Source organism: Quercus lobata, chromosome 2 (genome assembly GCF_001633185.2).
Source record: "Quercus lobata isolate SW786 chromosome 2, ValleyOak3.0 Primary Assembly, whole genome shotgun sequence".
Taxonomy (NCBI): domain Eukaryota; kingdom Viridiplantae; phylum Streptophyta; class Magnoliopsida; order Fagales; family Fagaceae; genus Quercus; species Quercus lobata.
The window spans coordinates 34,907,149-34,928,604 of record NC_044905.1 but is presented as its reverse complement, the minus strand read 5'-3'; the positions used below and the strand labels follow the sequence as shown (position 1 = coordinate 34,928,604).

General features: G+C 36.4%; 1 protein-coding gene across 1 annotated transcript in view; it reads left to right on the top strand.

Moving 5' to 3' along the window:
• LOC115975447 (exocyst complex component SEC6-like) overlaps positions 1–20,762 on the top strand; it is a 52,065-nt gene extending 31,303 nt beyond the window's left edge. Inside the window, exons 18-25 of the mRNA XM_031096226.1 lie at positions 5,746–5,790; positions 8,134–8,212; positions 15,292–15,361; positions 18,706–18,793; positions 18,913–19,002; positions 19,233–19,349; positions 19,789–19,851; positions 20,350–20,762. Coding sequence (XP_030952086.1) covers positions 5,746–5,790; positions 8,134–8,212; positions 15,292–15,361; positions 18,706–18,793; positions 18,913–19,002; positions 19,233–19,349; positions 19,789–19,851; positions 20,350–20,481 — 684 coding nt within the window. The 3' untranslated portion in view covers positions 20,482–20,762. The remainder of the gene's footprint in view (positions 1–5,745; positions 5,791–8,133; positions 8,213–15,291; positions 15,362–18,705; positions 18,794–18,912; positions 19,003–19,232; positions 19,350–19,788; positions 19,852–20,349) is intronic.
• Positions 20,763–21,456: the final 694 nt, after the last annotated feature.

The following is a 21,456-nucleotide window of genomic DNA, read 5'->3' as shown; positions in this document are numbered from 1 at the left end:
TGGCATACACCTTGCCTTTTGATTTCAAATAATTTGGACATTCTTTCTTAAAGTGTCCATGCCCGTTACATTCAAAACAAGTGACACCTTGTGTAGATTGGGATTCTTTTCCATTTTTCTTTTTAAATTCCTTTTTCTCCCTTCCTGAACTTTGAAATTTTCCTTTATCCCCAAATTAACCATTATTCTTGAATTTTAAGAATTTTCGGAAATTTTTCATAAGGTATGCAACATCCTTGTCAACTACATCTTCATCTGATGAGACATGGATTTCTACCTTCTCATTAATGGTCTTAAGAGCAAAAGATTTGCTCCTCCGTTGATTTGGCAGTGACATTTCATAAGTTTGAAGAGAACCAACCAGCTCCTGGACGTTGATGTCATCAAGGTCCTTACTCTCTTCAATTGCTGTTACTTTGGCACGAAAGCTTTCCGGTAATGATCGAAAGATTTTCCTTACTATTTTAGAATCCTCTGTTTTCTCCCCCAAATTGAACTTGCTGACAACCACCTCATTCAGCTTGCTATAGAAAGAGTCAAAGGACTCATCCTCACCCATTTTGAGCTCCTCAAACCGAGTGGTCAGCATTTGCAGCTTGGTGTCTTTTACTTTTTTCGTGCCTTCGTAAGTGGTCTCCAATATCTCTCATGTTTCTTTGGCAATGGTAATTTGAGAGATCCTGTGAAATTCATCTGGAGACACACCACAGAAAATAGCATTGAGTGCTTTACTGTTATCATTAGATGCGGCGAGTGCTGCCTTATCCCATGTGGATTTGGTTGCCTCAGGTCTGGTCCAACCTATCTCAACCGCATCCCAAATGGATTTTTCAATGGAACATAAAAATGCTCTCATACGAACCTTCTAAAAAGCATAATTACTACCATCAAAATATGAAGGTACATTTAGGGATTGAGACTGGTCCATATTAAAAAGGGTCAAGGATCACACTATGGTAATGAAACCAACAAAAGTGTACCTGCTCTGATACCAATTGAAAGTTCAAATAATGTAAAAACACCCTTGAACGTTTAGACTCTCAATTTACAAATTACCAATTCAGGCTTTATATCAAACAATTAATGTGCGGAACATGAACAAAATCTTAATACAGAATTGGTAAACAATCTATGCCAATTAAAATCACATCTACAACAGAAAATAAAAGGCAAAGATAAAGGGAAGAGAGATGCAAATACAAGGACAACACACGATGTGTTATCGAAGAGGAAACTGAAGCCCTCGACGTAAAACCTCTTCGTCGCCCTCCAAGCGGTAAACAATCCACTAGAAAATGTAGTTAGGATACATGAACAATAATAGACCCTCCAAGCCTAATCTACCCAGTGTACCTAAGCTCTCCAAGCTTCTTGCTTCAACAAGGTTGCGCCGAACCTATTTCTTTTCTACTTCCCGGATTTCGCTACTTGACCATAGCATCAACCAATGTAAATTGATTCCTTCCTAACTGCTTCCCAGAACACCAAACAGCCCTCTCACAGTAATGGATATGGTGAGAAACGGTTTTGGTAAAATGCCTCTCAAGGATTTAATAATGGAGAGGAAGAGAGTTGAGGAATTTGAAGAATCTCTTATGTAAAGATCGTTGATGAATCAATCTTGTTTTACTCTAAGGTTTCTCTCTCAAAATTCTCTCTAGAAGCTCTCTTTCTTTAGTGGGTATAAGGGGTATATATATTAGGGTGAGAAAGGAATGTGAAACGTCAGGTTTTTCAAAACAGGGCTGGCTCGCGGCTTGGCCTCGCTGCTTGACTGAGTCGCGAGATCCAGCCGCGCGATAACAGAACGGCCAGTTGTCCTATTTTGTCCTGTAGTGCTCCAGCTAGCATGACGCTTCAACTTCTGACATGCTTGGCACATGTGCTGCTTCTGGCGGCTTGCAGCCATGAGTCACCCGCGAGATCCAGCCGCGAGACTCTGTTTTCTTGCACACTCTTGAGCATTCAACACTATCTCACTCACTACCCTTACAACAAATCCACCTAAATACAGGGTTACTAATTGCTGAAATACAAGCAAATTTGACACTGAATAAAGCCAACAAGATGGTTGAATAAATTCAACCTTACAACAACGCAAGCAGTGAGAAGCCAATTTCTTTTTAATTTTTAATTATTTATTTTTTGTGTTATGGGTAATTCTGTAACATTCTGGTTTATGTACATGGGTTGTACTATTGGTCCCTTGGCCTTATTTTGGTGTTTAACTATCTGACACAGGACATGGACAAAAATAAAATGGATGTGACAAACTAATTGAAGAACAAAAAAATAAAAAAGATAGATTACTTGGGAGTCAGCACTTAGACTTACTTGGAATCAGCATCAAGTAAGAGAGAACAAACCTAGAAGTCAGTACCTAGTGTTTGATATGTTTAACATAAAACCATAAGAAAACTTTCAAGAGAAATGTTATTAATCAGGCACACTTGTCTCATTGCAATATAATAGCATGCTCATATAGAATGCTAGAACTAAACCCTAATTTTAGTTGACTTAGGAAAGCCAATTAGTGAATTTTTTTTTATAATTGTTACAACAAGTGGAGGAAGGGGGGATTTGATCCCTAGTTCTCCTTATAAAGGAGACTAGACAATGCTATTAAGCTACAAGGCTCTTGGTGGGAAGCCAATTAGTGAATTACAAAAATAACCTTGACTTTAGGAAATTAATTAAAATACTAATAACCTAATTAACTACAAACACCTAAACTAAAATTGAATTGAAAATTAGAAATTCAGTTGACTTCCAAAAAGAAATAAAACTAAATTAAAATATATATATATATATATATATATATATTCTTTGCGCTTCCCATATCATTATTTGATTTGGTTTTCTTTGTGAGTTTATTTATTTAATCTGCGCTAGTTATCAAGCTCAATGAGTCATATATGACAGATTTAACCCTACTGAGACTTTGGCTCCTTTGGCTTTGATACCTAAGTCCAAACTAAATGAATAAACTCACAAATAAATCCCACTAAAATAAACAAACCCCAAAATAAGACCCAATCAACCAAAAATACATCTCACGTCCAAAAACAAAAAGATTACAGCTTACACTTAAAATAAAATTAACATGAAATTGGCTTCTCATTACTTACATTATTGAGGGCAGTTATCCCACCGTAGACCTGTCCCAATCCAACGTAGATTTGGAAATACAGTCCCACATCTGTCCCGTTTAAAAAGTTTCATCCTTAAACCTATCCCATCCCATCCAATTCTTTTGGAAACTATATTTCAATCCAAGAATACCTTCATTCTATGGGGGTCTTCAGAGAAGTGTTTCAAATATTCTTTGGTGGCTTGGGAGAAGGTGTGTTCACCTTTAGAGATGGGTGGTTTAGGGATTAGGAAGTTAGTGCATTTCAATCAAGTCCTATTAGGAAAGTGGTTATGGAGGTTTGGACAAGAAGGAACACATCTCTGGCGGAGGTTTGTTACCACTAAATATGCTGAGGGTCAAGAAGGGTGGAATACTAAAGTATGTAAAAGGGCCCATGGGTGTGGTCTTTGTCATGGTATTAATGAAGGTTGGGAGAGATTCTCCAAACATTTGGCCCTAGTGGTGGGTGATGGCTCTTGTATTCTTTTTTGGCATGATAGGTGGGTTGGGGATATCTCACTTAAAATGCTCTACCCTCAGTTATATGCGTGTTCAAATGACAAGGAAGCTTGCATTTCTGATGTATTGTGTCATTAGGAGGGTGGAAATGATAGATTTTGGAATTTGAGATTTTATAGGGACTTTCACGAGAGGGAATTAGAAGCTGCCTTCTCTTTCCTTGATTTCATTCAAGCTCAGATTCCTAGGGGTGTTGGGTGTGACAGTTCTCATTGGTGTCTTAATTGGAATGACAATTTTGATATTCGGTCCTATTACAATAAGATCTAGGATGGTTCTATCCCTAGTTTCCCTTGGAAGGGTATTTGGAAGGTTAAGGTTCCTAAAATGGTGGCTTTTTTCATGTGGACAGTAGCTCATGGTCAGATACCTACTTTGGATAATCTGATGCTCCGAGGTCTCTCTTTGGCAAATCGGTGTTGTATATGTTGTTGTAATGAGGAATCTGTGGATCATCTTCTCCTACACTATCCTATAGCTCACTTGTTGTGGGTACAAATGTTACAGGTATTTGGGATCCAATGGGTCATGCCAGGTTCTATGGAGAGTTTGGTTTTTGGTTGGGGAAATTTACTTCTGACATTTGGAATGTGGTTCCTGGTTGTTTGATGTGGGTTGTTTGGATGGAAAAAAATTGGCACACTTTTGAGGCTAAAGAGAAATCGATTGTTCAGTTACAAGCTCTATGCCAGAGTACCCTGTTTGATTGGTCTAGGGGTTGGGGTTCTTCGACTTGTTCTTCCATCATTGAGTTTCTTTCTTCCCTTAGTATTATCCCCTAAGCTACTTTTTCTATCTTTGTTGTTTTTTGTTGCTTTTTCTTGTGTTCACTATCATGAACACCTTGTATTTGCTTTATTCGTTCTTTCTTCATGATTAACACTATTCTTATTACTTATAAAAAATAAAAAAAATACCTTCATTCTAGTTCCATAATTTAAGCTCAAAACACACAAAACCAATAATCATTACTTCAAACCTTTCCACATCCACACACACACACGTGTGTATATGTATGTCTGTATGTATGTATGTATGTATGTATATGTATAGCCAATCAGTTATTCCTTATTCCATAATAACGAGATGGAGGGTGAGGTCACGGGTTCAAGATCCACTAGGTGCGTGTGCAGATTACCAATAGAAAATTGTACGTGTATGCTTTCTTAATATAACTAGTGTGAAAATTTTATTAGAAAGATGAACAGCCTAAGAATAGAAGCTGTAATAAGGGTTTTAAAGAATTAGAATTGAATATCATCAAGAAAACCTAAAAAAGAGAGAAGAGACATTGCCAATCACATTCGACCACTCACAAATTTATATGGATTTCTACTCAGAAGTAGATAATTAGAGCTGTTGAAAATACAATTGTTTCTCTGTCCAAATTGTTCACATAAGGCAGAGTGGGGCAATGCCCTAAATTGGACCATTTCTATGTCTTAAAAATACTTTAGGAAAAAAATTGGGTTTTGAATCTTTAGAACAATCCATATACTCAGATTAGATCCAAAATTTAATTGTGTAGATGTATCTAGGGAGAATTCACTCTGCAGCAACTAATCCCTAGATATACATGTCTTGATATTTTATTTCACAATTGAAGCATTAAAAAAAGACCAAAAGTTAAGGTTTTATCAATCAGTAATGTTGCTCCAATACCCAACCAAATGGCTACTGTGATACCAATCTAAAAATCCGTTGTTGCTAATTGCCAACAAAAAAATGAACAACCTTTTTTAAACGTAAGAAATTTATTTAAAAAGTGCAGCAAAGGGTACAATCCTAATACGTGGGACATATGCAATAGGTACACCAATAATCTACTAGTGTACCTAACAATAAAAAAATCAATATACATAATCAAATTTGAAAAGGAATGACGGCTACTGTATTTATTTATATTTTTTCTTGGTTTTATTTTTGTAGTTGACTTGAGCTCCTGCTATAAAGATTTTAATCTCTCCCCTTGACTTTATTGTTTGGCCTTTCTTATCTTTTTGTGTTAATGCAAATTTTATATGTTAGAAATTGTAAAATATATGCCAAGAATTTTTCCTTTTTTAAGCTTGCTTTTCCTTTTTCATATATAGGTTAATTTTGAAGACACTTGCAAGGGTTTCCTAGAGTTTGCAAAGGTATGATCAAATTTGAAGGTTTTCATTATATATTTTTTGGTGTATTTTCCTTCAAATTTCACATGCACAATACCCTACATACTATATATTTATTATTCTATTATTGCATCATATACTTGTTAAAGACAAGAATAAAATAATATAGAAAAGCGGAAGTAAGAAAGAGAGAAGAACATAAGGGATTACGTGGTTCGGCCAACGGCCTACAGCCATAAGATAAAGCCCTAGCAGCTACATTTTTATAGTATACTCAAGTAAACTATTACACTGCACCCTTAATAGGATATATAGAGAGACTAGAAGCTAGGGTTAGCCCAACATTGGGTTACACCATAACTGGGCCTCTTAGGCCATTACGTCAACATAAATCCAATACTTTAACAAAACTTAAATGCTTTATAATTAAACTTGTGAATTGTACTTGAAGGCATATTGAAAAGCTTAAAATGTATGTTATTTCTTATAATATATCTTGTGACATATCGGGGTTGGCCTTACTTTTCACACTACATTTCGTTTGAGGACTTTTCACACTACATTTCGTTTGAGGTTGGGGATGGGTCTATAGTGAAGTTTTGGCAGGATTTTCGCTGCAGGGAGAGCCTTTAAATATGTGTTTTCCAAAGATATTCAAGATCAGCTGAGATTAGGAGGCTTTTGTGGCAGATCTTATGAAGTTCTGTAATAGGGTTCTTTATTTCAATCTGAATTTAATGAGAGTTGTTCAGGATTGGGGTTGGAGTCTTGTCCAATTTTATGGATATTATTTATGGCATTTCTATGAGAGGTTGGGAGGATAAGATGTGTTGGAAGTCAGATAAGAGAAGGGCTTTTGAGGTTAGTGGCTATTATTGGGTTTGGACTTGTAGTGATCACATTTTACCTTGGAAAAGCAGATGGAAGCCAAAGATCCCTTCTAGAGATTTTTTTTTTTTTTTTCCCTAGATTGCTGCCTTGGGGAAATTTTTGATGATTGATAATTTACCGGAAAGGAATGTTTGGATTTTGGATTGGTGTTACATGTGCAAAAGTAATGGGGAATCAGTAGACCACCTTTTACTTCATCGCCCTATTGCTACTAAGTTGTGGTGATGCAAGGAGCACCAAAGTCAAAAGAGCATTTATGTTTGATTTTAATTTGGAAGCATGCATGATTTTAATTTGGAAGCATGCATGGTACACGCATGCTTAGCTGAAATTGTTGACTTGTTTTTCAAAGCAAGCTTGATGTGTGGCAATTTTGCAGCTTGATGTGCAGCAATTTTGTTTCAGCATGTCTTTCTTGATGTAATCCTTGAACCCTATAAAACTAGGCTATTGTAATGGTGAAAGGCAGTATATTTTAGAATAAGAATTTAATGAGTTGAGAATGAGCTCCTCTTTTGTTTGGTGGTGATGCCAGACACCCTTACGTGGTGATACCTAAGGTTTCTAGGCAGATTCTAGATGGTGAAGCTTAGGATCTGTTTTGTTTATCCTTTTTGTTACTCATTTAACACGTCCTGCATCATGTGGTCTATGATGTTCGGTATGTTTGGAGTTTTTTGGGTAATGCTGAAGACTCTGGTTGATCTACTAGCTTGTTGGCAGGGGCGATTTGGGCATCATCGTAATGGTGTTATTTGGAAGGCTGTCCCTCATTGTTTGATGTGGTTTGTGTTTGGAGGGAGAGGAATAATCAGAGCTTTAGGACTCTAGGGGGACTATACCGGATTTTAAACTTTTTTTCTTTAAAACTTTGTTGGATTGGTTGTCAATTGTAGGAGGTCATTATCTTTGTTTGATTTGTGATTTGATGGATTTTTCTAATTTGTGTGTTTGATTGTATTGGCCATTATGGTAAACTTCTTGGATTCTTGGGTGACTCTTTTTTTAGTTCACAATATATATATATTGTGACATATGGTTGGGAATTACTCCACTTTCCACTCTTTCTCAAACAAGTTGACAATAAACCTGTATATGCTTTGTCTGCTCATGAAACACATGCTTAGAATTAATATGAATTGCTGCTTGATTGTCACAATACATGGCTATAGGCAATTGCATATCAAATCTAATTCCATGAGAAGGTACTTAATTCAAATAAGCTCACATGACATATGTGCCATGGCCTTGTACTCGGCCAATGTACTATAGATTTGATGCAACTATAATTTTTTTGTAGTGAGTTTTTTACGGGATCTGTTTGGATCAGTTCAATCCTAAACTGGCCCTTGTGTATTTCTTCGTACTCGATAAAGTTGTTATATGTGCTGTTAGCATACATTGTAAATCCTGATTGGTATAATGTGTTTGAAATAGATTTTTAGAACTAATATTTAAATTCTGCATTGATGATAGGAAGCTGTCCATCAAACAGTTCGTGTAATATTTGAAGATCCAGGAGTGCAGGAGTTACTCGTAAAGCTTTATCAGAAAGGTAAATTATTTTTACCATTTGCGGTTCCTATGTTACTACATTTGAAGATCCAGGAGTGCTGGAGTTAACTATTAAGCTTTTTCAGAAAGGCCAAGTAATTTTACAGTTACTTCTCGGTTATACAATGGAGATCAGTTTTGTTTGGAATTTTTCATGTGTTCATTGTCCTAGTGACGATAGGGCTAGATGAGGGCTTTGGGAGCAATTGGCAAGGGTATGTTCATGGTAGATCACTCTCCTATTATTTAGGATTTCGGGAAGGGTGGGCACACGGGGGGGGGGGGGGGGGGGGGGGGTATGCATTTGGGAAAAGACTTTAGGTTCCAAACCATGTGTCTCCAGGCAGAAGGATTTTTGGATAGAGTGCAACAATGGTGTAGTTATTAGTTTCAAAAGGACCCCATTTCTTTTTTAGGTAGGAAGCTCAAGGGGCTGAATCTAGATCTTTTTGATAAGTAATAAACTTCATTGAAAAAATTTGTAAAAAAATACAGACCGTGTGCTAGAGGCAACGGGGAAAAATCTAACTACTAAAGAAAGTACAAAAAGCTATTAGGTAAAGAAATAAAAGTAAAAACACCCGTAGCATTTTCCTAATCAAACAAAGTCTGAAAAAATAGAAGCTTCAACTCATGAATCAATCTTTCAATGGCACGTGTATTCCTCTCCTCCAAATGACCCACATAAGACAATGAGGGATCATTCTCCAAAACACCATAAATCTGAGTCTGTTGAACTTGCCTGACCAACTTGCTAAAAGTCCCACAACACTATGTGGCATATGACCCAATGAACCCCAAATAGTGAACACATCATATTCCACAACTCTTGAGCTATTGGGTAGTGTAGGAGTGAGTGGTCAGTGGTCTCTATGTTCCTCTTACACATGCAACACCAATTTACTACCACCACTTGTCCCCTCAAATAATCAACAGTTAAAATTTTCAGAATACTATTGCTTATGTATCATTGGGAAGTGCATTAACATAAATATGGCAATAAGTAGAGGTAATACAAGTGTGAAAACTATAAAAATGAGTCAGGGTGGATTGTCCTACACTAGCACTTCCGCGCAATAACTCTACCAAAGACAATCCTATTACAGGAATAGCTTTTGGTACACCTGTTACAATTTTGACTGCCCAATAACCAATTTGGTCCCAAGGTAAGGAATAACCAGTCACGCCAAAAGATGCGGTCAATATAGCTAAAACTTTTAACCCAAAGCCGTTGTCCAAATAAAGGAACTAACATTTGTAAGCACTTTTGGTTTCCACAGCGGTTTCCATGGAAAAAAAATATGGGTTTGGGGGTTGTAAGGCCCTATAATAAGAACGAACATCAAAAACACCCCTAGGAGAGAGTTTCCAACACATTTTATCCACCCCCATTCCTTCTCCAAGATCCAGAATATATAAGGTCCATAAATGATGCGACCAACTCTAAGTCCCAATCTTGAACTGATTGAGTAAATTTGATATTCCAACGGTAGTTTTCCTCTGAGGATGTCAACAACTAGCCACTAAAGCATCCTTGTTGCTAGCAATATTGTATAGTTCTGGGAAGATATTTTTCAAAGGAAGCCCCTCACACCACGGGTCATGCCAAAATTTAATACAAGAACCATCTCCCACCTTAAAGATGATAACAGGATAAAAGTCATTCCTCCCCTTCCTGATGTAATGCCATAAACCAACCTCATAAGGCCACTGCACATTACATGAACACCCCTTCCCCCAACATGCTACCATATTTAGCTTCTATTACCCTTCTCCACAGGGCATTCCTTTCCATAGCATATCTCCATAGCCATTTTCCCAACAGAGACTTATTAAATAAAACCAGATTTCACACACCCAAACTCCCATATTGAACCATTATACAAACGGTCTTCCACTTAACCAAGTGATACTTAAACTCATTGACGTGCGTGTTAAGAAATGTGGAATAAGGAGGAAGTTTGTTGACATGTGTGTTAAGAAATGTGCCCTTGTAGAGGAGATTAGATGCTAGGGTATTATGAGCTAGTCAGGCAAAGACCTCAATTGGGTCCCATTTTCATTGATTTAGTTAGAGGATAGTGCCTAGTTTACTTACCTACTTTATGTTGGTAAGAGAATATAAGTCAAAAGAGTTTTTTTTTTCTTTTTTTTTAATCTTTTTTTGTGGGAACAGATAAAGGGATGCAGTGGTGTATCATTTCAAGAATTGGGAGATGGCTTGCTCTCAAATTCCTTCAAAAGGTTTGGGCAGTAAGAGCAAAATATGGGGAGGACTGCAGTAAATGGTATACCAGTGAGGTTAGGGATGCACTAAAACAAATAAAAAATAAAAAAACTCTAGAAAAATAAGTTAGGGGAGCACACTGACTGAAATTTGAAAAAAATATTAGATTTGTTTGGGAAATTTTCAACTTTTTATCAGGTTTAATTTTAGGGATGGCAATAATTCTGTTTTTACATGACTTGTGGTTTATGGTGCGGAGAAGATCCTAGAAACTCTTATTTCTGGGGTTTTAGAAATTACAGTAGACATAAAATTGAGGTGTAGCCATAGCATGCCATATGCATTGTGGGCATTATTGGACTGCGAGCTTGAATCTGTTCAACATCTCCTTGATTTGCTTTATGTGTCTGAGTTAATTGGAGTGGGGATGAATAGGATGGGATGCTATTGTTGGAAGGATCCAACTATCTGGCAATAAGAAAAGGAGCAGAGGTTAACTTCAAGTGGTAACACAATCAGCTGGGGCCATGCCTCATGAAGTGGAGGTTGCTAGTTAAATCTTCTTCCCACTTATCCGGGAAGAGAGAGAGAGAGAGAGAGAGAGAGAGAGAGAGAGAGAGGGGAGGGCATGTTAATTTTCCTTGGCACCATTTGGAAGGCAAAAGCCTGTAAAGGTGGCTCTTTTAATTTGGGCAGCAACACGGTAAAATATTGACAGTCAATAATCTCAAGAAGAATAGAAAGATTATAACTGATTAATGCTACTTGTATAATGAGGGGCCACTGTGAACTGCCTTGTTTGATGTTAACTTGCCTGGGAGCTATGGTCACAAGTATTCTCTTTGTTTGGGATTTGTAGAGTTTTTATTACTGACTCAGTGGTTGGGTAATTGGTATGTTAGTAAAAATCAGATTAGCATCATTTTGGATTTCTATACCTCTATGCCTTATGTAAGTATCTGGAGGGAGGGAGGTTAGGACCTTTGATGGGACTCAATTATCAATATTTAAACTGAATACTCTTTCTCTGAGGTGGTTGTTTGATTGGATGAGGATAATTGAGAGATCTTTGTCTTTCTTGAAATTTGAAAACTTTTGTAATTTTAGATCTTAGTATTTTACTTTGGTGTTTTTTCTTGTATAACTCCCGTATTTAAAGGCTATGGCCTTCTTGACTTTATTGGCATAGTAACCCCTAATTGCCTTGTTACAAAAATAACCTTGCTTCCTAATAGTAAAATACTAATAGCCTAATAAACTACTAAGAACTAAAACATAAAAATACAACTGACTTGCAAAACTAAATAATACTAAATTATAATAAAAATCTCCTTGTGTATCCTGCATCATTCTCCCCTCCCTGGTTGGAGAAAACTCAACCTTGTCTTTTGAAGTGCTGAAGGATCAAAATTCTGCTAAGTAACACTTGCTTCAAGTCTGGAATCACCTTGGGGAACATTGAGAATAGAAAATCCTTGCATTCTAGCACATCATTAAACACAATATGGAATCACAAAATCAATTTGTGAAATCAACATAATCTTATCTTGAACGTTATGAACCATAGGGACCACTGTGGTATCAACCTTTTTAACATCACCAAGTTATAGATCTTCGGGCACTATAGAGTGTTGATCTATAGCAAATTCAACAACTTCAACTTTCACATCATGTACACCCTCTAATGTGGTAGTCTCTTGTTGAACCTTCTCTTTGTCAAGTATGATGGAATCGTCCTTCTCAACAATGGGCAATATATCTGACTCTTCAATAGGTTGAATTAAATCTACTATGAATGGTTTAAATTGCTCACTTTCTTGTTTAGGCTCTACAATATTGTCTTTCGCATATTGAAATTTTATCTTTGAAGTTATTGTTGACCTTTTGAGACACTTTAATTAAGTTTGCAGAAAGATTTTGGAGGCCATTTGTCAATTTCTCTATGACTTTCTCCATGGTAGACTGCACTGGAGTGGGCTTAGGATTAGAAATTGCACAAACATTCATCCTATTTTCTTCAAATTGTGCAATTGGTTGTCTGTTCCATTGCCTTATAATGTCTCTTGGATCTTGAAAATTGCAATGAGAAGATCGAGGTAGATCCTTGTGAAATACGATACAAATGTATTCTTTCATTTTTTCCCAAGTAATTTGAGACTGGTGACAACTAAAGTGAAGCCACTCATAATGGTCCTAAGTCATAACACTCTGAATCTATACCAGAAACTCTCATTTTGACATACCAAACCTTTTCCTTTGCATCTGATAAACTCACTTGTGCAAATAATTGGTCCACATCGAATAACCAATTCTGAAAAACCATGGGTTGTCGTTTGGAAAACCATAAAAAATAGGTGGTTTCAATACCACAATGGTTCTTCTGGAATAATCTTCAACAAATAATTGCAACTAGTGACTCAAATGAATGCATGTGTGCTGGTTGGAGTGACCTGGTTTATTGATTTATTATTATTATTATTGTTGTTGTTGTTGAGTTCACTTTTTTTTTTTGGGGGGTGGGAGGGGTCGTTAAGGTGGGGTTGTAATCTAAAATGGACTGGGTCGGGTATCAAAGGCTATCTAAAGAAGCCGGGTTACGGGAACAACTCAGATGGGAGACCATTGGGTTACCTTTTGAGATTTGGTCGGTGGGTTTGGCATGACTGAGCAACGTTGTGTGAAAGCGAGGCCTGCCAAAGGGATAGCGGCAGTGCAGTGTAGAGACAGTGACAGTGTGTGGCAGCGCAATGTGGATGAGGACCTAGATCAAACCGAAGCAGGGCTGCCCTTCAGTGCCGGTCATCAGATCCAAAAACCAGGCTTGAACTCTGGTGGTTGTTTCTGGGCTGGGTCTTGCAGTTATGGTTATGGGTGGCGGCTGAGTCCAGTGGTTTTTAGGCTGTGGGATCTGTGGTCAGCAAGAGGTGGTTTTATTTTTGAAGTGTGTAGGGCCTTGATTGTAAACTGGGGCCTCAAGTGTACACTGGAAAATAAAGGATAGAAACCTTGGAGTCGGCAACTAGGCTTGCTTGGAGTGAGCACCAAGCGAAGAAAAAACCACTAGGAGTCAGCACCAAACCAAGAAAATAACTTTTTTCATTCATCAAAATCATCTCCAAAAGGAGTAAAAATAGTTGCTTATATAGATAAACTAAACATTAATTTTAATTGGCGGAGAAAACCCTAATTACCTTAAAAAAAAAAACCTTTCTTCCAAATATTAAAATACTAATAGCCTAATAAACTATTAGGACTAAAACAAAAAATACAAACGACTTTCAAAAATAAATAGTACTAAATTAAAATTGAAATCTCCTTGTGTATCCTGCATCACAGGTACTTTGCCAATTTTACCGTATCCATGCATCATAGTTTTGATAAAGTCAAAAGAAACTTTTGGAAGCATATTTTGACATACCATTTAGACCATGGTGTAACTTCATATTTACCAGAGTTAACTGTTTAACCCTCCAATTTATTTTTTGAATTGAATTTACTCTGAACCATTTAAAACACTGGTAGGACCAGAAAAGCAATGAGTTACTGCAGTTCACTTGACCTGGCTTGTTTTTGTGCAGGTTATTAAAATATCTCATAATAAGCGATAGGGATTTGATACCAAAATTGTGAAACTATGTTATCTTTGCATGCTTGTCAAACTTTTATCTTTTTTATACTCTTATTTATAGAGGTTTTTTTTTTTTTGAGAAGCCTCTTATTTATAGAGGTTAATAGAGAATAAACACACGGAATTTATTCCCTTAAGCTTTCAGGTTATATAAATGTGGCAGCTTCCAAAAATCTAAAATTTAGTATGTAAATGTCAGTATTTTTTCTTGCCAATCAAATGTAATATTAAATGTGTAATCAACAATTAAGATTTTTCTAACATTAGAATGTAACTATGGTTTGATTGGAGTCAGCCTGACTGTGGGCCCTTTGACTATTTTCTTGACAGTCACAGGTTGGTTGTGTAATGGGCCTAATGGCCACTGTCACATGTGGATCATTAAACTAAACCACGCTTTCATCTTAACCAAAACCTAAATGCTTATTGTTTTGTGTGAATTTAGTATATCAGGCTTCAATTTGGTTAATTGTCCCCATATTTATAAGATTATATATGTCGGTTCTAAATGTGTACTGAGTTATATTTCACCTTAAATTTTAAGGAAATTTCTCCTTGATTAAAAGGAGTAAAGGACAAATGTAATGTCCAAAATGACATGGACAGAGACGTTGAGAAAAAAACTATACATTGCTAAAGACCTAACAGCAGATATTGTTGTGATTAGTGCAGAATTGTGCAAAAGTGTCCGCATGGACAAGCCCATGTAATTGGAATTAAGTTGTCATTGAGTTAAGTTCAAATTGTCTCTTGGGGAAAAATAGATTAGGTAGGCAGAAGGCAGTGTCTCTGGAACATATGCTATCACTGAAGAAAAGATTTCATGATGGATGTCATTATGTACAAGAGACAACCAGACCATCAGTAGATGCATTTTGAAAAGAAAAAAAAGTGACATGGGCTTTTCATAGTATTTATATATTAGATCAGGAAGTATCCCAGTAAATAAAAAGTGTATAAGAAATTTATGCTTATTATTTTTCAACAACTTGACAAATTTTGAGTATGTGCCCAACGGATCCCATGGAACAACTTGATACATATTGCTTCAAAGTTAATCAATTAGTGATTTTAAATCATGCAGTCATTGCTTTTCTTATGCAATTTATGCACTTGTTAATGATGAAACTGTTTTAATTGGAAATGATTTCATTGATTTTCTTACTTATTCTTCAAACAACTGTCTTTGTATCTGAGTTGGGTTTTCACCTTTTGCATATTCCAGATTGGTGTGAAGGACAAGTTACAGAGTACCTGGTTGCAACATTCAGTGATTATTTTACAGATGTGAAGATGTGAGTTTTCTTCCTCTCTGTCCTTGGAAACCTTATTTTTCACTGTTTTTAGGTTTCAATACTGCAGGCTTTTGTTGGTTCAACATACATTTGTGTACCTTTATTGTTTTGAATTAAAGTAGTGTTTGACATGGACAGGATTACAGCCTTTAGTGTGCTCCCTTCTATCTTACGGCCATCTATTATCCTTGATATGTTTTGTGTGCATTAGGATGGCATCCTAAATTAATCATTTTTCTAAGTAGTTTTATTCTGGAGCATAGCCTTTATAAGATGGGACTGGCAACTATTTGAGGTGGTTAGGGACCAACATTCAGATTAAACAACATATTTGATTGGATTTTCAACATGCCTTTTCTTTTCTTCAATAAAAAGAAGAAAGCTTGGAGCTAACTTTAGTGATTCCCTAAACCGGTATTAGGGACATATGGTGTTAGAGCATCCACAGCAGTGGAGCTAAAAATTTAGCATTTTAGCTCCACCAAAAGTTATTTTATCTATTTTACCTACACACATGCTGCAGCAGTGGATCTATTTTAGCTTTCAACACAATAAAATAATATAAACATCACAATAAAATAATATAACCACTACAATAAAATAATATATCCCACTAAAAAAAACATACACAGAACCGGCCACAACCACCTCTACCATTAGCCACACCCACAACCACCACCAACACCAACACCACCACCACCACCACCAGTACATAGCAGGCAAAAAAAAAAAAAAAATAAAAAACCCAAATCTTCAATTTTTTTCCTTAACCCAAACCAAACAAAATAAAAAATCACTAGAAACCCACCCGATCAGAGAGCAAGCACTCCGATCGGGGGCGTGGGTCTGGTGAAGCAGCACTGATGCCGGCGTGGGTCTGGTGAAGCAGCTCCGATCGGCAGTATGGGTCTGGTGAAGCAATATTGATGCCGGCGTGGGTCTGGTGAAGCAGCACTGATCGGCGAGCAAGCACTGAGGTGATCTGAGAGAGATGGGCGGCTAGGACGGCTCGGTTTGAGGCGATCGGCGGCTGGGACGACGGTGGGTCGAGCTTCGGCTGGACGGCGTCGGTCTAAGAGCTTGAGCTTGAGAGATGTTGAGTTTCAGGTGAGATGGTGAGAGTGAGCTTGAGAGTTTCAGAGAGGTGAGAGCTTGAGAGAAATTTCTCAGATGGGAGCTTGAGAGTGATGAGAGAGAGGACGGTGAGATGAAGAATAAAAGAATGAAAAAAATAAACAACCCAGTATTATTTTAATCCGGGGGCTGAATAAAATTTTTTTTATTTTTTTTAGATGACTACTACAATGCACATCTATAAATAGATGTGCACTGTAGCAGTTCAGCTAAAAATTATTGCTATGCCTCCATAACTGCGTGGCCCTTTTTGGTATTTTGGTGGAGCTAAAATAGCATTATAGCTATTTAGCTCCACTGCTACAAATGCTTTTAGTGTGTGGAAATCTAGGAAGCATGGTTGCAGATTTGGGTTTAGGTTTGGGTGTGGTGCGGCAACTCGGCAATTTTTGAAAAAATAGGGTGTGGGTGCGGCGGGATACGTTTATTAATAAATTATTAAATATATTTTTATTTATATATTCTATCTATTGCAAAGCATATATTTTCATATAATGGTAAACTTATACCAATTTAATAGTAATTAATAAAATAATATTTTTACTAATTGCTATTATATAGTCAAGTGATATAAATTAATAAGTTTAATATAGTGATTTAATGAGAAAATCATAATAAAGGGAGGCTTTTGTGTCAGAGGTCATGCGTTTCTCTCATGGGAGGATTCATTGGGACATCTGGTTATGTCGCCCAATGCAAGATTGGGAGGAGGAAGCGTTGGATTTGTGTTGGGTTATGCTTTATTCCACAAATGTACAGGGCTTTGGTGCTGATAAGGTTTGTTGGAAACCAACAGTGAGTAAAGGTTTTGAGGTTAGAGATTTTTACCATGCTCTATCCCCTTCTTCTGACATTTCGTTTCCTTGGAAAATAGTGTGGCAATCGAAGATTCCTCCTAGAGTAGTATTCTTTTCTTGGACTGCCTCTTTACATAAGATTCTAACTACAGGTAATCTTTAGAATAGGCATATTGTAGTGCATGATTGGTGCTATGTGCAAAAGGTGTGGGAAATCGATGGATCATCTTCTTCTTCACTGTTCGATAGCATATGAGTTGTGGTCTATGGTATTCAATTTGTTTGGCATCCATTGGGTTATGCCATATAAAGTTATTGAGTAGTTGGCTTCATGGCAAGGCAAGTTTGGAAGACATAGAAATATAGATTTCTGGAGGTTTGTGCCAAATTGTTTGATTTGGAGTTTATGGCGGGAATGGAATGCTAGATGCTTTGAGGACTCAAAATGATTTCCAGTGTACTTGGGTTGGTTATCCTTTAATAAAAAGTTCTTCCGTTATTTATCACCAAAAAAAAAAAAACTGAGTTTTTTTTTTTTTTAATAATGAAAACAAAATTTTAGTATGATAACCAATGAAAAGGGGATGAAATGTAGGATGATATAGGTCTCCTAGTTCTTGCTTGGGTATAATATGTAGGTTGAATTTATCTCCACCTAATTGTCTTATTGACACCAGTAGTAAGGAACGCCTGATCCTCAATATCACAAAACCAGTTTTTGCAAGTTACTTCATGTTATTACAATTGTACGTGTTGTACCGCATTGATCATATGATATTTTTTTTAGTTTCCTCTCTTCCCAAGATAGTAGTGACGGTTTGTGCCTTTTATTTCTGAAGGATATTTTCCTTTCTGAATTTTGAAGAAAGGCGGGATTTTTCCCAAGACCCCCTTATGGTTGGTGCATGTTATGATCTTCTCTTCTACTAGTTTTGATATTAACAAATGTGTCTATTAAAATTCAATAAATCCTTGAATCTAAGAAATGAATAGTTCTGTTCCTTGAACATTCCAGATGAACTTCTGTTATGTGTTTTAAACATGCTTGTGCCTGAGTCTTCTATCTGATCATTTTGTTTTTAATTAACCCAAAAACTACTCATTAATTTGCCTTAGACTTGTTTGAGTATCACCAATTTTGGAACTCTGGCTTCAGGAAAGCCTGGCCAGAACCACACGTGCAAGTTTCCCTGCATGTAGCTCATCCGTGGTAACTTCTTCAGATTTGCATGAACTAGCAGGCCGATCACTAAGTAGGAATGCATTTTGAACAATTTTGACGTTGTAGAATACAGATTTTTTCCCCTTTTAAAGGTTTTATACTTTGGTTTGATATTATGGTGATTATGTTACTGCTGTATGTCTCATACAAATTAGACATTTATTTTTGGCATGTTATTTTGGGTATTTAAGGTACATTGAAGAAAGATCATTTAGGAGATTTGTTGAAGCTTGCCTGGAGGAAACAGTGATTGTTTACGTCGATCATCTTTTAATACAGGTTTTTTGTTTCACATTTAAAAGTTGATTATGCTTTTGTTTGTACTCTCTTGTAATTTATATCTATGTTGTTATTTGTATTTTACGACATGATGAACCTAATGATGCTTGTGATTGTAGAGAGGCTATATCAGGGAAGAAACCATAGAACGGATGAGGCTGGATGAAGAAGTTCTGATGGACTTTTTTAGGGAATATATAACTGTTTCTGTAAGTTTTATACATGTTTTGGAAAGTTTATCTTTTGTTCAACACCCCCACACCCCCCCCCCCCAAACACACTCTCCCCTCTCTTTTTGGATGAATTTCCAAAAGGTATGCTTATCTGCTGAAGGGAATTCCTATCAAAGAGAGATTAACTTTTTTTAATTCTTGGTTAGATTTTTCTTTCAATTTCTTCCAATGCTTCTTTATCCCAATTTTCCTCACTTGGGTTGCAGAAAGTCGAAAACAGAGTCAGGATACTGAGTGATTTAAGAGAACTTGCTTCAGCAGAAAGCCTGGATACCTTCACGCTCATTTACACGAATATTCTTGAACATCAACCTGACTGCCCGGTAATCTCTTTTGTTAATGAAGAAATCTCTGAGTTTTCCATCACAGTTTTGTTACTAGATATTTTAAAATGCACCTCCTAAGTAAATCAATTAATCTTTTAAGGTTAATAAAATAATTAAGTAATCTAGATATAAATAAATTATATATTTAGTGACCATCTCTTCTAGTTTCTCCCCTACTTATTGTTAATAAACAATAAGGTGCTCCTAGAATTATCTTCTGGTTTACTGTATTTTTATAAATCATGGTTTATCTGTCAACTGCTAATGAAAGCATTACCCTGAGATAATATTGGGTCAGTGTTTCATTACTCTCTTTTTAAGTTTATTGCTAATTTTCTGCCACAGAAGTTAAGGCATAGAAATCTTGACATCTTTTAAAGTACCTGAAGATTTCAGATTCTTCCATTAATAAATTATCGATATTTTCCTCTTGCAGCCTGAGGTTGTTGAGAAACTTGTTGCATTACGGGAAGGCATACCAAGGAAGGATGCAAAGGAGGTATGTGCGCAATGTTTTAGTTCTTTTCCTCAGCTTTAAATCAAAGCTAAACTGTTGGATGCTAAAATATGTGAAATTAGTTTCTTCAGGGTGTGTTATGATGTCTAATGGAAATCAAATCACTTCATAGTGCTTTACAGGAGGGTCCTAACTCCTAAGTAATGGTGCAATTCAGTAGCTAATGAGATGTGTACTGCTTTATAAATGTCACAAGGACCAAGTTCACTAATTTATACGGGTATAAACCACAGTAGAATGTATTTAATCTGTCATATGTTGAACATATAACTTTAGGGAACTTTACATCCCCCATTGATTTAGGAAGTGTCCCAAAGTTTTACAGAAATTTTTACCTAGAGTGACTTGGAGCTAAATTATTTCTTGTGTTGCAGAATTTAAACTTTCTTTGCTTTTGTTTCATTTACCAATGGTGCTTTGGAGAAGTGCTTGAGTTCTGTCCTCTGCAGGTTTGATATTTCTGTTATTTCTGTCAAACAGGTAGTACAAGAGTGCAAAGAGATTTACGAGAATTCTCTTGTTGATGGAAATCCCCCAAAGGCAGGGTTTGTTTTCCCAAAAGTGAAGTTCTTATCAGCTTCCAAGGGATCTATATGGCGAAAGCTGACTTAGTAATGCAATTTCAATACCCTTGCTTGGATCGGATGACCATGCTATCAGTTGTATAGACCTTTAATCTCTTTGTGATGGAAGGGTATTGCTTTTATAAATAGTGAAGAGGCGTTAGTTTTATAGAGCTGTAAATCTTTTTTCTTTTAAGGAAAGGTTACATTTGTATTAGTTTTTATTTTTTATTAATGGTGAAGTCTTTGCTATCTTGTGCGCATGCTGTTCTCTCTGTCTCTCTCTGATAAATGAAATTCAAGTTGTATAAAGTTTATTAAATTACTTGCAACGATATTCTTACATTTACTTCCTATTCGAAAGCTTCTCTAAAGAGCTCAATCAAAGGCGGAAAGAAAATTTTATGCCTGGATTTTGCATCTAGAATAAGTGCTGGATTATGTTATCAAGATTCATGAGCTACATAGGTTCACCAGGTTTTCTTTTGTTGCAACTGTTCTTTGACCTCACAAGGCATGAAATCAGTTTTAAATTGGAGATTTTAAAAAATAATAATAATAAAATGTAACTATTGATATCAGTCTGTTGATTGAAAATGTGAGGGTCAAAGGCCTTGTAGTTGAATTGGCACCCTATCATATATAAAGTGCTTGGTGGTCTAGGGGGGGAAAGGATTCGAGCTGTGGAGTTAGCAGCATGTTGTAATTATTTCTCAAAAAAAAAAAAAAATGTGAGGAATCTTTGTGCAGCTGAAGATTTTATCTATTTTAACTCTTGATTCCTGTAGCCCTCTTTGATATAGGTTCGAAAAGAGGGAGAACTAATCAATTGGTTTGTCATATGATCAGAGATAAAGACGAAAGTGATGGTATTTATCTAGGCAGCCTGGTCAGATAATATGTCTCAAGCAGCCCTGTTTGGGATTTATTTGATATTACTCGAACTGTTTGGTCTCTAAATTCCTGCTGTTCATCTCTTTACAATTAAGATGTGGTTAATTTTAGAAAGGTCTTCCATGGCTGT